Source organism: Caretta caretta, chromosome 3 (assembly GCF_965140235.1).
Source record: "Caretta caretta isolate rCarCar2 chromosome 3, rCarCar1.hap1, whole genome shotgun sequence".
NCBI lineage: Eukaryota > Metazoa > Chordata > Testudines > Cheloniidae > Caretta > Caretta caretta.
The window spans coordinates 80,833,438-80,856,868 of record NC_134208.1 but is presented as its reverse complement, the minus strand read 5'-3'; the positions used below and the strand labels follow the sequence as shown (position 1 = coordinate 80,856,868).

Sequence of the window (23,431 nt, the reverse complement as noted above, 5' to 3'; positions counted from 1 at the left end):
CTGAGGAAAAAGCACGCATCTGTTCTTCTTTGAGGACCTCTGTGCAGTACCCTTATGGGATATGTTGTCTCTGGCATTGAGCTGCAGAAGAGCCATGAAAAGCAGTGTCCTTTGGGGAGTGCACGAGAAGTCTTGGATGAGGGTGACTTCATTTCCTACTAGGCTCATCTAGTGTCTCAGTGTGCCTACAGCCTGGATAGCCTGGGCTAATTGATGGTGCAGAGACCCCAGCCTCAGTGCAGAGGTTGTCTTATGCAGGACCCAAGATGGGTTTTACTGCTCTGGCATCAGTGCCAGCTTTTTACCATGGGCTTGAGACCAGAATCTCCTTGGTTGCATGCTGGGAATGAATCCTTCACCTAGCACCAAAGACCAAGTTGGCACCACCTTAAAAGTTTCTTTAGCGCCAGTGCTAACACAAGAAGTGCCCATCTTGCCACCCGCTCCTCACATGATGATTTGGCACTCCTTCTGTTCATCTACTGTCTCAGCTCTACAAGGGTTCATTCAGAGGTCCATTCAGGTAAAAGAAAGGAGAAGCAACACCTCCTCATGAGACACAAAAAAGAAAAGAGGATTTGTTGCGTCTCTCCTATATTCGCTGACACACAACTGCCTCAGAAATTCTCAAATGGTACCACTCTCATCTCTTTTCAAAGCTCCTTTTGAGTCGGACATCTCAGCACCAGTTAACTTGGACTTCTAACCAGTTCAGATCCCAATAATACTTTGGATCTTTCTGTGTCTGAATCTAATAACCACCCTACAGCATGCTTTTCCACTGCTTGACTCTAAACTGAAACTTAATCCTCCAGTCCCAATCAACAGGTGCCTCTGAATATCTCTGACCCCTTTGGAGATGAACTTTACAGGGTCCCCAGAATTGATCTCAGGGCACTGGACCTCTTCTCTTGTCTTAGGTCCAGAAGTCATGGAAATCTGCCATAGGCTTTCTTCAGCTGCTCATGTGGCCAGACATACAGGACTCTGAAGACCCGGCACTGATTGTGGCACTGGTTCCAATGCCCTATCTGGCACCAGGGCTCCACTTGGCATTGATGCCCTCATAGTACCGATCATTCATCCAGTGCCAAAATAACCTTCCTCATCAGCACTGATGCTGCCACTGAATCCAGTAGATGTGCAGGAGGACCTGCCTGTATCTAAGGAATGGGATGAGACTCCTTCAGAGTAACCATCTGAGTCCCCTTTGGAGGAACATACAGATAGTACCTTTCCTGAAGACCAAATTGGTTCCTCATCTGTTTACACTCCAAACAATCAGACTGTTTCAGGGGCTCCTGGGAAGAATGTCAGATACACGTCCGCTGCAAATGGGTCATGGCACCAGAGATATCCAATTCCGTTTGACATATTACAGGTACAGACTAGTGAGGAGTAGTCTCTGCCTCTTATTCTTTGATGGGTTGAGGATGACAGAACTATTTGACTATCTCCTTTTTCTTCCTTGTCTGCGACCAGGTGAGCAGACAGGATGTACAGTCCAGCAAACAATGGACATCAAACAACTTTTTCCAGCCAATTCCCTGGTGGTGTCTGCAGCATTAGAGAAAGTTAGAGGCAACAAAACCTCTCTTTCTGCTCCTGACCGAGGGATGTAAGCTGGATGCTTTTGGCAGGAGAGCCTACATGTCTAGACCTCCCAAATGGCTGATGACTAAACCATCTTGTCCTTCTGCAGTTACACTCTGGGATGCCATGAGCCCCATCTTGGAATCTTGACCGGAGGAACAGAAGGAAGTGGCTAAGTCCTTGGTCACAGATAGTTGTATGCTCACAAGACACTCTTAAGACCAGCATATGGTGCCTCAGACTTGAGTGCAAGGACAATGGCTTAGTTTCTCCTCCTACAGCTTCTGGTGCACGATTACTTTGGATCAGTGGATAGTGAACAGCACTGATGATGGATGCTCCATCCAGTTCTGCACCAGGCCACTTCACCATTCTCTCCCATCTCATGAGAGAGTCCTATGGAAGAGGTGGATTCCCTCCTCAAGAAGGGAACCATAAAGGAGTTTCCAGAGGAATACTGTGGGAAAGGATTTTAACACCTTGGTTTCCTGATTCCCAAGAAGAGTGAATGTCTGAGGTCCATTCTGGATCTCACAAACCTCAACAGATACATAAGAACATCTCTTCCATTTCCCTGATTCCCAGGGTCACATAAGGAAGATCAGGTTGGACAGAGCAAACATCATAGTAATAGCTGCAACATGGTCTTGTCAGCACTTGTATCCAGATCTCCTGCTGCTGGCCATGGTGCTGCTTTTTCATTGGCTTCTGTCCCCAGACTTCTTGTCTCAACAGCAAGGAAGGACTCTTCATCCTAGCATAGAGACACTCCACTTGTTATCTAACTTCTAAGCTACTCTGGGACTAATGTGAACAGTTCCTGATCTCAATGACCTCAAGCCATTCTCTTACAGCTTTTACTTTGAAATGTTGTTATAAATAAAAATGGCAACTGTTGTCTGGGTGGCTTTGCTATATTTGAAGCTGAAGTTACTTCAATCTTTGAGTTCCTTCTAAACTTAGTCTCAGGATTTAGTAGTCTTCACCTCTCCCTGAAGGTCCATGTGGCACCAATATCTGCTTATCAGAATGTTTTGTTAAGGACAAACCCTTCTTTCACTTTACAGGTTCCTCAAGGGCATATTAAATGTTCCACCCTCTCGCCAATTAGAGAGTCCCTGTCAACACGGGATCTAAATCTTGTCCTAGTAAAGCTATTGGGACCCTCCTTATGAGCCTCTCGCTCAGGCTTCTCTCAAGCATATATCAATCAAAATGGCCTTCTTGATAGCAGAGGTAATTGGTAGGAAGATGAGCAAGTGAGCTTAGTGCTTGGATCACCACTCCACTCTATGCTGTGCTCATAAAGGACAAAATCATCCTGAGGCCGCATCCCAACTTCATGCCTAAGTTAGTCTCAGATTTCCATCTATCTTAGTCTATTTCCTTTCTAACACCTCATTCCCACCCAGGGGAAGCAGATACACTAGATATGAGGGTGCTTTACCTGGAAAAAAATTAAGCCCTTTCAATAATCAAATTGGTTATTTGTAGCATGTGGGAGAACCTATTACCAGACACTCTCCACAAGATTACATGTTGCTATGTTCCATATATTACCTTCGCTAGGAAAACAGTGCCTCGTTCGAAGACTCACTCTACAACCACCACCTCAGTGTCAGTGGCCCATCTTAGGCTGGCTTCCCCTGGTGGAGACTTGCAAAGAAGCCATTTGAGAATTCAGTGTACACTTTCACCAGATGCTTCTCCTTAGACTTAGCATCATGCTCCAGTGCCTGGTTTCGTGTAGCAGTTAAATTGTCCATATTTAGCTAAGAACTTCTCACCCACTATCTACCTGGTTGAGCCATGCTTGCTAAACTCCCATATGTGAGAAGCATATAGGCTGGTAACTAGTGTGGTTACAGAGTTAACTCTCTGTATTCATGCTACCGGCCCCCCTTCCTCTTTGCTGTGGAGTAACATCAGGACACTGTAGTTTGGAAGAAGGAACTGGGGTAATTCCTTATGTAGAGTAAGGTGGTGATGTCACTCATACACAAGAACTCTTGTGCACCTGCCAGTGGATGTAGTTTTGCAAAGTAGCTTGACACCAGGGGTGACACATTGCAGTGAACTGCACAGAGGTAGCTCTTTAATAGTTACTAGTAAGTAATCTCGTTCACATTACTGTGCCGGCAGAGAAGAAAGCTGGAACTAAAAATTAAAGTCATTTCTTTGGCTCTGGCTATGACTGTGTGATAGGCAAGGAGTGACCAGGGCTGAGATTGGAGGAGCTGTTGATCTTCCCTCTTTCTCCAAGGAATCACGGGGGGGGGAGATGGGGAAGGATCAGGTTAGCAGTGGTGCTTTCAAAATGTAAGCTGTAATTTAGATGTGTATTTGGGAAGGGGGATAAAAATAGGAAATTCTAAAACTTCTTTCTGTACTCAGCTGAGCCTCTAACAACTTTTGCTTTTCAGTCTCTTTACATTATAAAAGCAAATCTGGAAGTTGGTTTAGAGTTTCACAACTTAGTTTTTGTACTAAAAATGATTTGTAGCTAGACCACAATTGTTGCTGAAAGAGCAGCAAGTCTCATAGGAAATTGTAGAAAAAAGAAATCTAAAGAGCCAAGGAAATTAATTTATTCTGAGTATATAAAAGATCTCCATAACTACTTTCTTAGTATTTTTCTTCCAACTACAAACTGCTTTTTAGTGAAAAGAGACATTTTTTAAATATACTAAAGCAACTGGTTTTGTAAAACTTACTGGTTGTAAACACCTGTTGGACTGGTGTATTTTCATGAGGCTGAAGGTGTATGGGGTTGAAAGCCTTGGGCTTCACAGTGAGGCTTGAGTCAGTGTCCCAGGAATGTACACTTGTTGTAGTTTGAGTAAATGGTGTGTAACTTTTTGGTTCACCAGGAGAGTCTATATCAAAGGACATGTTTTACTTTCTATGGCTGTGTCCAAAATACAGAAGATATGGCAAGTTTAAATTCTGCAGTGTATCATGACTATAAATGTTTTTTTATCCTTGCATTATTCCAGTCTCTCTCTAGAGGGCAATCTTCTACCATAGAACAAGCAGGCTAAGGCAAACTGAATATGTGGATTTTGATTTTATTTTCTCAGGTATTCCTGTAAATTATCAGGATGTGGCATCTATTGATCCAGAGTATGCAAAGAACTTGCAGTGGATTTTAGATAATGATATCGGTGATCTTGGGCTGGAACTGACCTTCTCTGTCGAGACTGATGTGTTTGGAGCAATGGAAGAAGTGCCTTTGAAACCAGGGGGTGCAAGTATTCTTGTTACACAAGACAACAAAGTGAGTGTTCATGTTTATCCAGAAGTTACTGATAAGAACAATTGAACTGACTTATGAGTGAGTAGAAGCATAAATTATGTACTTAAAGTAATCATACCCACAATATTAAAAAGTAGCTGGCAAAATGGTCCGCATTCGTATGTGTCAGTAAATTGGGCCACTCTTCTGAAGAAAGTTCTTTAAACAGCTCTCCGAAATTGTCTGTCTCCTCTTTTGTTGGAGTTTTTATGAAGAAAAACAAGGTAAAACTCAAATGAAGGACTTTTTAGAAGTGACATCATACCTGTATTGCACATGGTCAGGCTCTTGGCGGGGGGAGAGGAAGGGGAATATTAACAAGGAACACCTGTGGTGCCTTTCAAAAATACAGCTGTAGGTAATGTTGCTTAAGTGTTGCAAAATTCACTGTTAAACATGGCCTGTTCACTGAGCAGTGGCGTATTTAAGGTATGTTGGGACAGAGAAGTGCAGAGCACCCAAAACTCCATTTGAAGTCGGTAGGAATTGTGCTGCTCAGCTACCCAGACAGTTTGGCCTTATGTTATCATTGAACAAAACATGGTGTGAATTCATTCACTTAATGGAAAGGAATAGGATTTTGAAATAAACTTATTAGGCCTTTCATCTTTCAACAATTCCAGGCATATTTTATGAGCCAAAAACAGAGTTTAACCGTAGAACATTTTGATCTGTGTAAAGCGGAAGCTGACAAACAGAATTATAACTGGGTTAAAATCTGTGTAGTAGCGCAGGTGGGCCTAATATTTAAATACAGTACTAAAGCAAAGTCTGTTTCTGTTCTATGTGCTAAATATTTTGTAAGCAACTTGCTGCTGGTTGTGCTACATAAAAACTAAACCTAAATTAAATATGTACAGTATACCCTGTGGCTATAAACCCTTGAAAATGGAATGGAATAGTGAAATCTAAAGAGAATTTTTTTTGGAAAAGATATAAAGTAATGTAGACTTCTAAAATTTAGTACTGAGATTTGTTTCCTGCAGTGCCTACATGAAGAAAGTCATTAGTCTGGTGTGTAATTACCATAACACGGGTTAAAATAGTATCCTTTGCCCAGCTCTTCTTAAAAAAAAAATAGTTCTAAATTATGATATAACTTTCCTTTTTATTGAATTTTGTCCTTTATTCAATAGCTAAAGGCTGCATGAAGAATACACTTCATGTTCAGTATTTGGTAATATGCCTTCATGTTACTGACACTTCAGAAATTTACCATATGTGTTTTCTTCATTAATCTTTCCATATGTATTAAATGGTTGTTTGGTGGTGGTTCTGTTACCAGTACAAGCACATTGTGTATGAATAGATTTAAAAGGAAAACTGTGCTCAGTTTATTCAATGTAGTGATCTGAAAGTTCCCAGGAGAAGCATTTCCAACCATATATAAGTTGTTTAGTATATATGAAAATAGTTTTAATCACAGTTTTATTTGTGACATTGAGAGTCTGGGAGTCCAGCATCGTAGAGTCATATAATCCTTTTCATTGTTAAGCAAACGAGCATGAATATAGTTGGTGTTATAACTTTAACACTTTGTAGAAGAGTAAAGCAGACATTGTTCCAATCAAATTTTGTACTTTCTTTGCATTGGTTCTGACTTCAGCATACGATGTATGTATAGCAGGGATCGGCAACCTTTGGCAACTGGTCCCATCAGAGAAATCTGCTGGCGGGACAGTTTGTTTACCTGCAGCGTCTGCAGGTTCTTCCGATTTGCAGCTCCCACTGGCCGCAGTTCGCTGTTCCAGGCCAATGGGGGCTACGGGAAGAAGTGGCCAGCACATCCCTCAGCCCACACCACTTCCCACAGCCCCCACTGGCCTGGAACAGTGAACTGTGGCCACTGGGAGCCGCGATTGGCCAAACCTGCGGACGCTGCAGGTAAACAAACCATTCCGGCCCGCCAGCAGATTTCCCTGACTGGTTGCATGCCCAAGGTATCCCTGGTATATAGTATTTGTCTAGGTTTTTGTTGGTATGATACTAGGCTGTTATATTGGCAAATGACCACTTGGTGTCATCATTTATTTTAACGTTTTCTTGTTTCTGGGACTTTGACAGTGAATGCTTACATGCATACTCTTCCTTTCTATCAGGGCAGAAATGTCATTCAGATAACTAACATGCATGTTATGAGACTGATTCTCCACTGTCTTGTACCATTCAGAATTGGTTTTCCACCCACTTTGCACAGGTATAAATGACTACACAATGCAAGTCAGTGGAGATTTGGCCCCTTTATCAATATTCTACATGGATGGAGTCAGGGAACAAATACACTGTTGCTTGTTTCCAGTCTTTTAAATTCTCCTTGTATATATTATATTTTAATATAATATAATATATCCTACAATAATTGGTGGTTTCAGTGTTGCCATTATAAAGTCTATCGTCTATTTACAATGCTCTTTTCAATATGAATGAAGTTAGAAATTTGCTAACATGATGTTATCCCTAATCTAATATTTAAATTCTTCTGTTTGACTTACCCTACAAGAATTTTACATATTTTAGTTTGATAGTTTTATGTATATTTGCTTTATAAATATTCTCATACTACTTCAACTACATGCTCAACGCTGACCTGCAGAGATCCCCTCTAGAGGTGATATCTCTATTCCCTTATTGTCCGTAGCACCTTTTGATGTTGCTAATCGTTGTGGTGACTTTTGAAATATGGATGTTAGTCCCTTAGGAATGTGGAGATTATCAAACTATTTCATGAGCTTTCTACTGATCTGGGCTAGATACAGTCTAATGATTTAAAAGTCAAGGACTCTTTATCCTATGCCAGTTCTTGGACATACCTATTCATTCAATATTTTCTTAATGACCTGGATTTGAACTGTATAACTTAATGGTTCTGGCAGATTTGAAAAATGCCTGTGCTTTCAAGAGTACCAGCTCATAGAAAACTTTTTTTTTGCTGAAGTCTGTTGTAGCACACTCTGATAACATGATCTGTCAGTCTAAGCTGAGCTTTGATCATTTACTTGGCCTCAACTGGCCTCAATTACTGTTTTTGTTCTTTCAAGGAATTAATGTTTGAGACTGTCTTGCCAGTTGACTTTCAGAATAGAGTAGAGGCGGCATGTGTGAAATTTTTCAAGTTGCTTAATATGTCTGCAGTAAACTGATGTTTCACACCTGTCTAAAAGGGATACTAATAGTGCTGCATTGGGAATTATTAGTTTTAAGTGTTGGATGGTGTGCTGGTTGAGTATCCTATGGCAGTGTCTTCTGAAGGCCTGGCTTGCCTTTTATATTCAACTTGCTATTTCTTGATCCAGCGAACCACCTCTTAAGATAGTACTGCCCAGGTATGTAAAGTTATTCAGTCTTTGGCTTAAACAATAAGTGGTGATATTTGCCTGGTGGTTGGTTGGAAGAAGACTTTTTTTTTTTCCAGGCTGATGTTGAGTTTAAACTGTTTAGTTGCCTCAGAGAACCTGCCAAGGATAAACTGTAGATCAGTTTCACTATGGCGAAGTGGCGTACAGTCATCCACAAAAAGGGCTTCACATATGAGTTCTTCAAGAATTTTTGTCTTTGCAGTAAGCCTTTGGAAATTGAATAGTTTTCCATCAGTTCCGCACCTTACGTAGATGCCCTTTGGAAGGCTGGTCATTGCGTAATTCAGAACAGCTGCAAAGAGACCAGAAAGGGCCAGTACCAGCACACAGGTTTGCTTCACTCCATTATGTGTGGGAAATTGTTTAAAAGGTCACTATCTGAGAGGACTTGACCACTTGCGCCTTTGTGAAATTGATATATGATGTTGGCAGATTTGGTGGAGCAGCCAAACTTTTCTAGAATTTTGCAGAGGCCATTTCTGCTCACGGTATCGAGTGCTATTTTTAGATAAATGAAGACAGTATACAGTTCTGTGTTCAGCTTTTTTTTTCCTGAATCTCTGTCTCAACAAAAACCATGTCTTTGGTGCCCTGAGCTGAACTAAATCCACAGTGGGTCTCTGGTAGAAACTTCTCTGATACTGTTGTGACAAGCTGATTGAGCAAAATATGGGTGGTGAGAATTTTTCTACTAACAGATAGCAGAGTAATACCCCAGTAGTTACCACAGTCAGATTTGATGCCTTTATTTTTGTATAGTGTAACTGATTGCATCTTTGAAGCCCTGAGGAATTTGCTTGGCTTCCCATCTTTGATGATTTCATGTGGATAGTTGACAGCATTTAGGCCTGCAGGTTTTAAAGATTTCATCTGAAATGTCATCTTTGCCAGATGATTTACCTGACTTCATTTGTTTGATAGCTCTTTGCACTCCTCAATGGTAGGTTTGGGTGATTTCTTCATATATGGGGTCAATTCCTCGAGCACCTGTGGGTTGATAGTAAAGGGTGATTCAGTGGCTCAGTGAAGTGTTGTACTCATCTTTCAGAGATGCCTCATTTGTCCTTGATTAAGATAGATCCACGTGAATTCTTTAGTGGAGCTGGTCCAGATTTTGATGGTCATAAATAGCTTTCAGGAAATCCTAAAACAATGTTATGTTAGTATTGACATAATGCAGTGTTTCTTCTGCTTTCTTTTCCCACCAGTTCTCCTGTAGGAATGAATGCAGTCTTTAACCCTTGGCTTGCAGGTACTTGAATTTATCTTTCTTTAATGTTGTTTTTGTCATTTTGCCAAGACACACACACTATTCTTTTGCTTGAGGATTTTTTCATTGAAACAATCCTGGTGCCAGCTTTGATGTATAGCTAGAATATCTTCTGAGCCTTGAAGAATGGCCGATCTTGAATATATTCCACTTTTACAGTACATTATTGGTCGATGGTGTAAGGTTATCAGACTTTTCCATTAAGTCTTCCCTTAGTTTTTCTTGAAGAAATGGATGTCTCAGCTTTGCTATGTTCAATTTTAGATTTAATATCTTCAGCCGCATGTAATTTAAAAATGGCTCTGATCATTGTGTGGTGATTCCAGCTGTTCGCCCCTTGCATTGCTCTGGTGATATTAGCGTCCCTTTGCCGTATAATGAATCATTCAGGTGCCAGTGCTTTGATCTCAGATATGCATCCAAGATGTTTTATATTTGTCTGCTTGCTTAAATACTGTGTTGGTAATAGAGCTCATGCTCAGCACACTTGCTGAAGTAGGAGACCATTGCTGTTCATTTTTCCAACTCCATTGGTCTTTATTACACCGTTCCAAGTCTTCCTATCTTTTCCTACTCTGGTATTAGTCTCCCACAGGTAAATCTTTCAGTGACTTCAGAAAGCTGTTTCTAATGGCAAAATAAATGCCATAAATCGTTTCTTCCTCTGCTGTTTTTCCCTTTTTCCAAAAGATTAGCCACCTACTAGTTCAGAGATCCCCAAACTTTTGACAGTCCTCCTCCCCCCCATCCCCCTGCCGTGCGCATCCCCCCGTCTCCCCGGAGCTGGGAACGGGGACGTGGCTCATGGGACAGGGAGGGGGAAGACGCAGATTGGGTAAGGGGGCCAAGGCTGGGGCCGCAGCTGGTGGGTGGGTCTGGGGCCAGGAGCAGTGGCGAGGCTGGGGACGGAAGTGGAGCAGGAACTGGGTTGTACTGGGGGCCAGAAGCCAGCCCCTGGCCTGGTGCTGCTCTGCTCCCGGCTTTGCCCCGGGCCAGGAATGGAGCTGTGGCTGAGGCTGGGGGTTGGCGGGGAGAGGGGGGACAGGAGCAGAGCCACACTGAGGCTGGTGATGGGGCCAAGGCACAGGGCCGGGAGCCAGGGACAGGACGGGGCTGGATGGCGCTCCCTCCCTGCCTCTGTGTGGGCTGGCCTGGGCCCTGGATTTTCCTCCATGCCCCTCCTGGGGGGGGCACACCCCACACTTTGGGGACCTCTGTCCTAGTTCCTTTCTGGAGCCTCCTTCTGCAAGTATTCTTTTGCTGAGGGCAGCTATATTGATGCTGCATCTTGCAAGTTCCCTTGCAATTAATAATATACACCTTTCAGGTCTTGATTTGTTATTATCCATTAAAGTCCATATGTTCCATATCCTCATGGTGAGAGCTCTTCTTTTGCTTATAGAATGACCAAGTGTGTGGATGATTCACCAGATATGGTAAACTGTCCAGATTAGAGTTGGGCAGGCAATATTATGGCACTTTTGCTGGCCTCTTCCTTTATGGGGGTGAGCGGTGCTGTCTTAAAAGGGGTTATTCAGTCACCTGGGATGTTGCCTAACATCCTTGGTGCCAAGGATGAAGGTTTGTGACTGACTTCCAGTATGCACCTACACCTGACATTTCACCTCTTGGCATTGCTGGAGGACTTCCTTTCTATGATGTGTAAAAGGCAATTTTGGTCTCTGGGCTGCTGAAATCAAAGACCAGTGGCTTGAAGGGTCATAAAGACTAGGAACTTCATTAGCTACAGTGAATAGCCACTGATGTCTTTTGTGTCTTGTCAAGCGGTGCATATATCATGGAATGTGGCTGCAGTACCTTTCCCTCTGTTGGACCAAAAGGATTCCTCCTCCCTGACCACCAAAGCAGACTTAGTACAGATTCCAAGTCCAGAAGGGATCATTGTGATCATGTAGTCTGACCTCCTGTATAACACAGGCTGTAGAACTGGATCATATGGTTTTGATTTAAAAATTTTCAGTGATGGACAAGACACCATGACCTTGTTAAGTTTCTTCAGTGGTTAATTACTCTCATTGTACTTTACACCTTATTTTCAGTCTGAATTTGTTTAGCTTCACTTCCGGCCATTGGATCATGGTATACCTTTCTCTGTTAGATTGAAGAGTCCATTCTTAAATATGTTCCCCATGTAGGTACTTAGTCTGTAATCAAGTCACCGTTTAAACTTCTCTTTGTTAAGCTAATAGACTCAAGGAGCTCAGTCACTATGAGGAAGGGTTTTTGATCCTTCAGTGATTCTTGTGGCTTTTCTCTGAAGCCTCTCCAATTTATCAACCACCTTGAATGGTGGATACCAGAACTGGACATGGTATTCCAGCAGATGAGGTAAAATAACCTCTCTGGTCCTACTTGAGATTCCCCTGTTTATTATGCATCCAAGGACTACATTAGCCCTTTTGGCCACAGCGGCACACTGGGAGCTCATGTTCAGCTGATTATCCACCACAATCCCCAAATCCTTTTCCCAGGAGAGAGTCTTCCACTATGTAAGGAAATGTTTACATTTAGCCCTGTTAAAGTGCATATTGTTTGCTTGTGCCCAGTTTACTAAGCGATGTAGATTGCTCTGTATCAGTAACCTGTCCTCTTCATTATTTACCACTCCCCAATTTTTGTGTCGTCTGAAAACTTTATTAGTGATTGACCTTTGTTTTATTCCATGTCGTTCAATAAGAACGTTATAGTAAGGGTCAAGAACTGATCCCTGCGGTACCCCACTAAAAACACACCCACTTGATTATGTCCTATGTACAGATACATTTTGAGACCTATCAGTTAGCCTGATTTTAATTCATTTAACGAGTGACAGGTACATTTTATATCTTTCTATTTTTTTATCAAAATGTCATGTTGGGACTAAGTCAAAGTATACTACATCAACACTATTGCCTTAGTCAAGAAAACCTGTAATCTCATAAGAAAAAGATATCAAGTTAGTTTGATAGACTATTTTCCATGAACCCATGTTTATTTTCCATAAACCCATGTTTCCATAAACCCATATTACCCTTCTTGAATTCTTTCCTGTACCAACTGTTCCACTATCTTGCCCAGGGTCAATGTCAGACAGACAGGCCTATAATTACCTGGGTCATCCTGTTTCTTTTCATATATTGGCACATAATGAGCTTTCTTCCAGTCTACTGGAACTTCCGCGGTATGTTAACTTAACTGAAAATAATCATTACCAATCCAGTGAACTCTTCAGCCAGCTTTTAAGACCCTTGGATGCAGATTGTCTGGAACTGCTGATTTTAAAATGCTTAACTTTAGTAGCCGCTATTTAACATCCTCCTGATATACAAATGAATTTTTTTTATAGCCGTCTTCACTTCCCTGTTAAATCCGTTTTGGTTTTTTGTTTTTTAAAACCATTATGGCCGCCTTCCTCAACTGTGGGATTGTGGCTTTTTGGGCATCTAGAAAAGTGTTCTTAAACCATTCCGTCCTATGCATGTTGGAGATTAGCATTTTTTCTCACCAGAGGTGTCTCTCCCCCCATGGGTTCCCTCAACCTGGTTTAGCCTACCATTCAGTGGTGACCTTGGAAGAGACCGGAATCTTGGTTGAAGATGTACTTAAGTAACCCTTCTCCTCTTGCAAGCACTTCACAAACATTTAACTAATCATTCATCTCACATTTACACTGAAAAAAAAATTTCTTCCAATTTTGAAGAGGCTACCAGTTCTTGTTAGGATAAAGTACACCTCTATCCCAATGTAACGCGGTCCGCAGGAGCCAAAAAAATCTTACCGTGTTATATGTGAAACCATGTTCTATGTGAAACCGCGTTATATCGAACTTGCTTTGGCCCTCCTGCTCCTTGTTCCCTGACCGTCCCCTCCAGAGACCCCCGTCCCTAATCACCCCAGGACCCCACCCCCTACCCAACCTCCCTGTCCCCTGACTGCCCCGACCCCTATCCACATCCCTGTCCCCTGACAGTCACTCACCGGCAGCTGTGGAAAGCAGAGAAATGTGGCCCCAGCCCACTGCACTCCGTCAGCTCCCAGCTGTGGCGCTCTGCTTCCCTCCATTGGTCAGTGCGGGGGGGTTGGGGAAAGGACACCCCCCACACTCACTAGCGGCGCTCCGCTTCCCACTGCAGCTGGGAGCTGGCGGAGTGGAGCGGACTGGGACCGATCTGCTTCGCTTCCGCTGCTGCCGGGGAGTGCACGGAGGTTGGGGAAAAGACGCCCCCCGCACTCACCTGCGGCGGGAAGTGGAGCGATGCAGCCCCAGCCCGCTGCACTCCTCCAGCTCTCAGCCGCAGCTCTCCACTTCCTGCCGCCGGGGAGTGCAGAGAGGTTGGGGAAAGGATGCCCACCGCACTCATTGGTGGCTGGGAGCGAAGCGCCGTGGCTGGGAGCTGGCAGAGTGGAGAGGGCTGGGGTCGGGCTGCTCCGCTTCCGGTGCTGCCGGTGAGGGTTGGGGGGGGGGGAGAGATCTCTTCCCCCAAGCTCCCTCCCCCGAGCGACACAGCTGGGGCTGAGGCGAGGGAAGTGGAGCGGGCTGCTCCTGGCCCCCTGCTAATCACCTGGGCCTGCGGGGCCCCCAAAAGTGCCCCCCCCCAGCTCCCAGATCCTGGGGTGCAGGGGAGGAGGCCTGCTTTACTGTGTTGTATGCAAACCCATGTTATATTGGGGCAGAGGTGTATAAGGGATTTCTCTGAAATTGGGCAGGCTTTCAAAATAGGGATATTTTTAAAATGTCACTTTAGATATCAACTTACAGTATAACCTCGGAGTTACAAACACCTTGGGAATGGAGGTTGTTTGTAACTCTGAAATGTTTGTAACGCTGAACAAAACATTATGGTTGTTCTTTCAGAAGTTTACAGCTGACCATTGACTTAATTCAGCTTTGAAACTTTACTGTGCAGAAAAAAAAATGCTGCTTTTAACCATGTTAATTTAAATGAAATCAGCACGAAAACAGTTTCCTTACCTTGACAAATCTTTTTTTACACGTTCCCGTTATTTTTTAGTACTTTATGTTTAATACAGTACTGTACTGTATTGCTTTTTTTCTCTGCTGCTGCCTGATTGCATACTTCCAGTTCCAAATGAGATGTGTGGTTGACTGGTCAGTTTGTAACTCTGGTGTTCGTAACTCTGAGTTTCTATTGTATCTTCAGTGTGTAAATGGGGAACTGGAGGCAGAGAGGTTAATTGATTCTTCAAGAAACCAGATGCTTAGATGCTGTGGTGATGGGTATGGTATAAAAACTTAAGTAGAAACTGTGTCCAAACTTGTTGTTTTGGAACAAGATGGTGTCTCAGATCTGGCTGAGCTCCTGCTGTTGGACTTTCACTAGACAGCTGTGAGGGGATTCAATGCTGAATCCTCTGTGCCCTTCACTTGATGGGACTGGGCAGAGTTTAGGCACTGTTTGTGGCTTTGGGCCTCTAAGCACACACTCAAGATGCAGACTTCGTGTGTGATGCCCCTCATGGGAGTGGGTACTCCATTGTCTAAGCCCTTAAATTAGTGCAGTCTGCCCCAGACATCCCCAGCAGCTCTTGAACAGTCCCCAGAATCCTACCAAAGCTGTGAACCTTCTGGTTTACAATTCACCTCTTAAGAGGTGTGTGACAGTGAAAGCCAACAGACAGACTTTGTACAGGATCCAAAAACACCATTGATCTCCACTTAGCACAAGAAATATACAGATGTGTATAAAATAAACCTATATTAATTTCCCTGTCTTGGGTTCTTCACCATTTTGAGAGTTCTTTGCCCTTGGGCAGAGTCCCCTGGGGTGCCGAGGATCCTTTCCCTGCAACTTTTTCTTTTCTTCAGAAACGTGGAATCTTTCCAGCTCAGCTTGCTTTCTCTGACCTTGGTTCGTCCCACAGTTCAAACAGACCGCTGCTACAAAAGCATACTTGTCTCTTCTATGCCTGTCCCAAGCTTTCTGTCCCTCTAAAAGGCTTCTCCCTGGGAGTCCTTTTTAAATCCTGCTCTGTCACCTCTATCCCTTTGTTCTGTTTGGGGAATTTTCCAGTTTCTCTCTACTTTTCCATCCTTTCAGACAAGTTGGAGGAAGAAGCGTCTTCCAGTTCCAGTCAGCCTCTTTAGCAAAGCAGTTTTTCAGTCCAGTACACGTTAAAGTTAATGACTTTCTATTGACCCTGGTCTGGTAGGAATGTGCTACGGTCCATGTTAGCACATGATGGATTCCACGTCCACATAGAATTCCCTGATTAAAATTTTATAGCAACTTCATAACATCCAAGCAGAATTTATAAACTGTACATAGACAGATTCCCCAAATCATCACAAACAGTAACTCAGTTAATCTGTTTGGTGGGTAAGCCTGGAAATACCTTTTTTTTTCCCAATAATTAGAAATCATGCATCACTTGGAGTCAAAGTTGATTTAACTTAGTTTTGAGAAGTCTTGGCATAAGTTTTCGGTTCCCAAGTAGAAAGATGTCTGCATTGAGTAAAGAGAATGTGTTAAAGACTTATATATTGTGCATCAAGATGAGCTGGAATAGACTGGCAAGCTGTGCACAAGCGCATGGTGCTATGTACATGGTCCAGGCAGTGTAAAGCTGGAAGGGGCTGTCTTTCTGCCCCCATCTGAAAGTCCCTTTTCCTTTTTGTCTGCTCCATAGTAGTAGCAGTTTTGAATGATAAAATGGGAGTGAGCCAAGGCCTTGTTTCATTTAGTGTGTATCTTGGAAGGTGGTGAGTAAGAGGTTCCCACTGGCAATTGCTTAAAATGTATGGGATACAGTATTTCAGTGGTGTCCAACTGAAAATTTTCATATTGTGAGTCTTCTGTTTTTCTCCTGTTTGTTAAAAAACAAGAAAAGGAAATTCCATCCAAACTGATTTTAAGAACGTTGAGGTTGTATTGTTCATTCAGTCAGAAAATGACAAGGTAAAATTCCATTAACATTCTTGGTCTAGATTGGAGTGGCCAACATGTGGCTCTGGAGCCACATGTTGCTCTTCAGAAGTTAATGTACGGCTCTTTGTATAGGCACCGACTCTGGGGCTGAAGCTACAGGTGCCAACTTTCCAATGTGCTGGGGATACTCACTGCTCAACCCCTGGCTCTTTCACAGGCCGTGCCCTCGCTCCTCCTCTTCCTCCCCGTCCCCCCCGCCTCCTGCATGCCATGAAACAGCTGATTGGGAGGTGTGGGGAGGGAGGGGGAGGCGCTGATCGGTGGGGCTGCTGCTGGGAGTGAGGGGGGAGCCAGTGGGGGGCTGCTGACATATTACTATGGCTCTTTGGCAATGTACATTGGTAAATTCTGGCTCCTTCTCAAGCTCAGATAGGTCACCCCTGGTATAGATCCAAACCCCTGGACTAGATCCAAACCCCTGCTGGGACTGTGCTGCACTGTCATTCCAGAAGTAGTCTCCAAAAACATGCCCCACAAAATATGGCTGTGCTACGTACATTTATATGGGCAAAAAGGAAACAGAAGGGTGCTTGCTCAAACTTCGTAGGTCTCTCTTTCTCTTTTTAAGAGGCCTTTTGAAAATGTGGCCATGTGTGCTGCAGTTGCCAGTCTCGGTTAGGTGACTGAAGGATGCATTCAAAGTCGCAGCTAGAATTTACTTTTAATGATAATCCTAATGTAGGCAGAACTTTGTTTGTGCATATGTATGTTCATGTATTTTTACCATAAAATATCTCGTTTTAATGTTCAGTATCTTTCTTTGCAGGCTGAGTATGTCCAACTTGTTACTGAACTTCGAATGACAAGAGCCATTCAACCTCAGATAAATGCTTTTTTGCAAGGATTTCATATGTTCATACCACCTTCTCTTATACAGCTTTTTGATGAATATGAACTGGTAAGCAGCAGTGCCTATATTTGTAACTGACAGCATTCAGCACTTGATCACTAATGTAATGAGGTAAAAGTAAAGCTCAGTGTTTTGAAAGATGATAATTTGATATCCATGCTTTAGTTTTCACTTCTGTACACCTGCTCTGAAATATCTGTCCTTGTTCACGCTGATTACCTTAGGTGAGCATTTTCCTGAAAGATGGTAGTATTGATCACTCATTATAAGAGTAAAGTCTTGCTTTGTAATACCCAAGATAGAAAGTGCATGTGTCTTGTGGTGTCCATAATTCCCTTCAGTAAACTTCAGGAAACGCTCCTATTGCCTAGTTTATTTATCATCTTCACCCATTTCCTACTCTCTGAATCAAATTCAAATTTACTTTCCTAAAAAATCTTCGTGGAGTTGCTGCATTTTTCATCTCTGACTACATATATACCTACTTAATACCTTGGAGAAAATGACCAGTCTGGGTCTTTTCTGCCTGTTTTCCATGATATTCCATGATTTGTTTCCCTATCTGGATGTTTCTCTTCTTTCCTTCTTCCTAAGCCACAAAATCACTTGGTGTAAAATTTTCATAATGATCTAGGAGCCCAAGTCTCACTGAATGTAAAAATATAGATCAAACTACAAGCATTAAATATTATTTAATGTAAAATAGTTAAGATTGGAAATTTTACTTCTACTGGAGTTTTGCAGTTAAACTAACACCCAAATCTTTTACTAAAACCAGAAAATTCAGAGCAGAAATTTCATAAAAAATCCTTCTTAGGCAGTCTTGCCCCATTTATTTGATTCCGAAGGGTAAATTGGAGTTCTAGCCTCCACTACGTGTACATATTGAAAAGTTCAGCATGTGTTCTAATGTTTGTACTTGTGAAACCAACACTGGCATGTGCTGATATTACAAATTTCTAAAATGCTCTCATGTTTTCTCCTGCAAAGTGTATGTGTATTTGTACACACATTTAGGGGGTCATTGGAGGGGGAACAGAGAAGCCACTGAAAATTAATTTGCTTCCCTTGTTCTTAAAGAAATGCAGACTTTAATTTCTTCAGCGTTTTGTCCTTTGTCTTGCTGCCCCCTATCTATGTACATCTAAGATCCTGTTGTACATAGTACACATGTGCGCACACATGCAAGCTTAAATACAATTCCAAGTTGTCATGTTAGGGACACCAGTTCATTAGACACACTATCTGAAGGAGTTGAAATATTGCCCTGTGATTCGTCATATGTGCTATTTTTTTGTAGAATGTTGAAATTACACCCCCACCCCCCATATTGTAGATTATGCTGTTCTGCCAGTCCACTGAGTTCTAACTGGAGGCCTTCACAAAAGTTTTGCTGCTGTTCATTAAGCATTTTATTTTCTTCTGTCCCCTCTCAGGGATGCTTTTTTGATCATTGGGTATCTCCTCCCCTCATGTCTGTTCTGTCACTGTCACCTCGATTAAGGTGGTGGGGTCAGTCTAGAACCTGATCTTCAATCCTCATATCAGCAAGGTGTGTCAGACAAGTGTTAAGAACAGTGTGCCTCTTTTGCTCCCTTTTCTTCTTCTCCACAATGCATTCAGCTCCTGCTGGGCAAGGAACAAAACACAGCTTTAAGCTCCAAATTTGGCCTTCTGAATAGTAGTTTGTGGTACAGCCACTAACCTGTACTTCTCTAAATTTAAAACCAACATTGATATTTTAATATAGCATTCAAAAATATTATATTAAAATTTAAAGAATGTTTTATTATTATTAAAAGGGAAAACCTGTCATATCAGGTGATCACTTACAGACTTAAAATTTCTTAACCTGTAAAATCTTTAGCAGGTTTTATTGTAGAGATAGCAACTGATTCAGACCTTTCAAAATGAAATTAATACCACAGTCTTCCAGTTATGCAAGTGTTTTGGTTTTTAATATTCAAGTATGCTTTTTAAGAGGATTTCTTCCATTATCAGAGGTCTGTGCAACCATAAAACACAAAGGATTTCTCATTCTTATATAAGGGATCTGATGCATTTTATAGTAAGGTTGAATATGTAGTTCAGTGCAGACAAACTTTGCAGCCCTCATACACTTAACTATTCCCCTTAGAATCTGTTTTATTAAAGGGGTCCTGGTGTCTGAGAATGCTTTTACCTACTTTGACCTTGTATCTTTGACTTCTACTTTCATATCTAAAATATTAAATTGTCTTAGTCTGGAAGTAATGAATTAGTATGGTGCCCCTCCTCATTGTCTCAGCGTAGGTTGATCCTCCAACTCTAATGGATTTTTGGCATCCCTCTACTGAGAACAGCCTGTTTAGAAAGATGCTAGTCTTCCTTCTGTCTCACAGTAGATCAGATATGGATTTGGATTATCTCTGCCAAAAAGGATGAACGTTGCTTCCCCCTTGCCAGGAGAGAAGGCCAAAGAAAAAATTACCTCCAGCTGTGGCACAAGACTTTCCCAGTCAAGGAGAGAGGTTTTTCATTCAATCCATTTCTGTTCATTGGAGAGCTAGTAGTCTGCAAAGATCCACCTTGCCTGCAGGACGGGTGGATAGGTTGGCTCTAGAGGAACTCCGGTACCAGGACTGTACTAGCTCCCTTGCTTACACTGCACTTGCTTGTAATTAAATTTCTACTTCTGATGACTTGCAGGTGGAATTAAATAATACACAAAGGTTTGCCTGTCTTTTTTAAAATGTAGGAGACTCAAGGATCCTGTATTATAAGATTTGATATCTTATTTATTATAAGGAATAAAGTATTAAAAGCAAATTGGAACAGAAAAGGCATCTTGGTTTCATTCAGGATTATTCTTTAATTAAGGCAACTGCACTCTTCAAAATTAATTGTTTGTCGAGAAGACTAATCAGGATTTGTTTTTTTTTCCCCTGAAGGAGCTGTTGCTGTCTGGTATGCCAGAAATTGATGTGAGTGATTGGATAAAAAATACAGACTACACAAGTGGCTATGAAAGAGAAGACCCTGTTGTTCAGGTAAAGTCCCAGCTGAATGGATGGAGAATATTGTATTTTAATCCTTCAAAGTTTTTGCTATTTTTGGATGAAAACTTACATTAACCAAAGTATTCCTATAAATCACTTAAGATGGGAATGTCGCATAATAAAATGAGGTATGAATCCGACTCGGAGCTAATTTCCATAATTTAAACCATAAATTTATAAATGTGCCCTTATTTGTTTATATCTTTTTTTCCAAATTAATGGAAAATGAAAACTTTTTTTAAACTTATTTTTCACTTAGTGGTTCTGGGATGTTGTAGAAGAACTAACTCAGGAAGAGCGAGTGTTACTATTACAATTTGTTACTGGCAGGTGAGAAATATTTCTGTTTATATTTCATATGTTACTCGTACTCTTGAATCAACTGGATTGCAAATGGAAAGACACATTTCTTGACCAAGAACTGTGTTTTTTCTTAACTGAATACTCACTTAGGAGTCTACCGTTTGCTGTGGGTGGGAGGTAACTTGGGGCTTTTGGCATGGAGGAAGTCATGGGAGGAAAAGTGATTTTGCACCAGGAGTCGGTTAATGTTTTATCACTGAGGAGGATATGCATTTTCCATTTTCCTTCCATTTGTGGGAGCAGGCTTGTGATTTCTGGTGAGTAGAAATTTTTGAAGAACTTTAGCTTGTAGTTCTTTAGCTCAACAGTTTCCCCAATATGCTTCAGGGTCATCCAGTAGTGATGGATATGTTTGTTCTTAATCATGAGGATGGACATATTTAATGTTTATATTTTAGTTATCATTAAACTTCAAGTTTGGATTCCATTGAAATGAATGGGAACAGTTTATGCCCCGAGAGCTATTGCTGAAGACTGTCTGCAGACTCAGGAGGTTAATATCATAATACCACTTTATATTTGGTTCACATCTGAAAGGTTTTCTTCATAAAAATGACTAAAACTTTTTTCAGAATGAAAGTTTATACTGTGAAGCACAATTCTGTAGCAAATTAGTCTTTCAGAATATCCCTAGCTAGCTATTTTGTATCATTTTGACTTACTGACATGAGATGCCAAGCCATAGAATCAGTAGCTAATAGCTGGATGAATGAGAAGGCCTGAGTTTTATTTTGTATTTGAATGTGGAACTCTAACTGTTTGTAGAGCAAAAGATCATCATTCTCAGGAGGAAAAATCATGTTAGAGAGATACAACCATAAGCACATTACAAGTGGATACTTTTATAATCTTTACTTGTAACCATTCTGAATTGTAGCTCTAAGCACAGTTCCGTTTGAGAAACTTTGTTACTTCAGAAGGTGTAAGCCCAAGTCTGTACATCCATGGGTGACCATAAATACTGGAAGAAGAAAACTGTCTGTTAAATCTCATCGTGGTAATAGTTTATATTGGTTATCTGTTGGATATGGATAGCTAGTACTGATATTTAGCATCTAAATATTTAAGTACCATTAATTGGATTACTGTTAGACTATAAAATCCTTTATTTAGTCACAAAACATACATGGCAGTGCAAGTCCTCCCCATTTCCACTACTTCACCCAGTAGGCTTTAACCCTGTTTGAAAGAGAGATTGACCCCTAGAATTGAGAAGGTATTTCATTCTCCTTCCGCATTCAATCCTTGCAAAGACTCAGTGTTTTTTCATTATTTTGCAAGCATATTTTTAAAACTGTACCTGAAATCCAGAATTTTAAGTCATATTCAGATTCTTTAGAAGAATGTCCTTGTGTTTATCAGATTATTTTATTCTAGCTACAGCTCTTACTGAACAGTATTTTAATATTCCAAGTGAGGGTCTCATAGTAATGTCATTTATATTTTAACATTCATGTGCACTGTATACATAAGAATTTAAGTTGATATCAAATAATGGTTGCACTTTTACGAAACTATTGTGACTTTTCATTACTGAGAATTTGGGTTGAGGGATCATTTGGAGTTATGTCTCTATCTGGTTGTCTCTTTTTTTTTTTTAATTGTTTTTGAATACTATGGGAGGGGGGATCATGTCTCCTGAGAGAAAACACCACTACTATACAAAACAAAAAACAAAACACCCCTCCCACAACCACCATTGAAGAGGTTTTTATACCACTATTTTAAAGATGGCCTCTAATGGTATAGGTACTATGCTGAGTCTCATACTATAGGTTAGTGTGAGTCACATTATTCAGGGTGAGAATGGATTTATAGTCAAGCTCACAGTATTTCTTCGGTTAATATTTTCCTTAGTGTTCCACAATATTACAATTGGTAATTACTCTATTAAGTCACTTTTCTTTAGTATACTGGCTTTACTGTGAGAAATACCACACTGTTAAGTCTTGACTCTTAAAAAAGCCAAAGCTCTGGAAAAGACATGTCAACAATATTTGGTAGATTAACTTACTTTTTATAATGGAAGGGTAGTTTTTTAACTGATGTTTCTTCAACTATAAAGACAACAGGTTTATATATATATAAAGGAAAATCATCAAGTGCTAACAATGGGTGAGTTCCTCAAACACATGCTTGCCCCTCTTATCTAGTGTTTAAACAATTTAACAGCTATCATAAATGGGACACTCCCATTTTCAACAGCATTACAGAAAACATGAGTGAGGCAGAGATTTTCACTATTGGTGAAGAGTGGGACCTATTGCTAACAACCATTCTTCCTTGAGTGATTGCACATGTCCGTTCCACTGTAGGTATGTGTGTGCCTTGTGCACAGTTGTCAGAGAACTTTCCTCCTCAGAGGTACCTGTTAGGGTGGCTCGAGCACCCTCTACTGCTGCGTGCCAATATAAGAGGCTGGAACTGCCCCTCATCCACCCTCAGTTCCTTCTTACAGCCAGTGACAGTGGTTGGAGCACTTCCAGTCTTGCTATCGCAAGTTTAGTTCCCTCACTCTCTGTATATAGTCTTTTCCATTTAGTACTTAGTTAGTGAGTTGTAATACATAGTTAGGTTTCAGTTGTTAGGTCCCTTTTGGATCAAATTTGATATTTGGTACTGAAGTCATGCCTTGCTCTCCAGGGTTCAAGTCTTGCCGGTCATGTGTCAGACTGATGCCAGTCAGTGACCCACACCCCAGCTGCCAAAAGTATCTGGG

At 41.5% G+C, this 23,431-nt stretch overlaps 2 protein-coding genes across 5 annotated transcripts in view; both read left to right on the top strand.

Moving 5' to 3' along the window:
- Nucleotides 1-23,431, top strand: part of LOC142071475 (uncharacterized) — a 366,622-nt gene that overhangs the window by 120,329 nt on the left and 222,862 nt on the right. The gene's annotated exons all lie outside the window — the stretch shown is intronic.
- The window catches only part of HACE1 (HECT domain and ankyrin repeat containing E3 ubiquitin protein ligase 1), a 92,207-nt gene that overhangs the window by 58,382 nt on the left and 10,394 nt on the right, over nucleotides 1-23,431 (top strand). For 3 of the 4 annotated variants that reach the window (XM_048844918.2, XM_048844917.2, XM_048844920.2), the window contains 4 exons: nucleotides 4,674-4,870; nucleotides 17,228-17,359; nucleotides 20,242-20,340; nucleotides 20,609-20,679. In XM_048844918.2, coding sequence (XP_048700875.1) covers nucleotides 4,674-4,870; nucleotides 17,228-17,359; nucleotides 20,242-20,340; nucleotides 20,609-20,679 — 499 coding nt within the window. Of the gene's footprint in view, nucleotides 1-4,673; nucleotides 4,871-9,452; nucleotides 9,497-17,227; nucleotides 17,360-20,241; nucleotides 20,341-20,608; nucleotides 20,680-23,431 lie in introns of those variants that run through there. The other variant, XM_048844921.2, reaches the window with a different exon arrangement.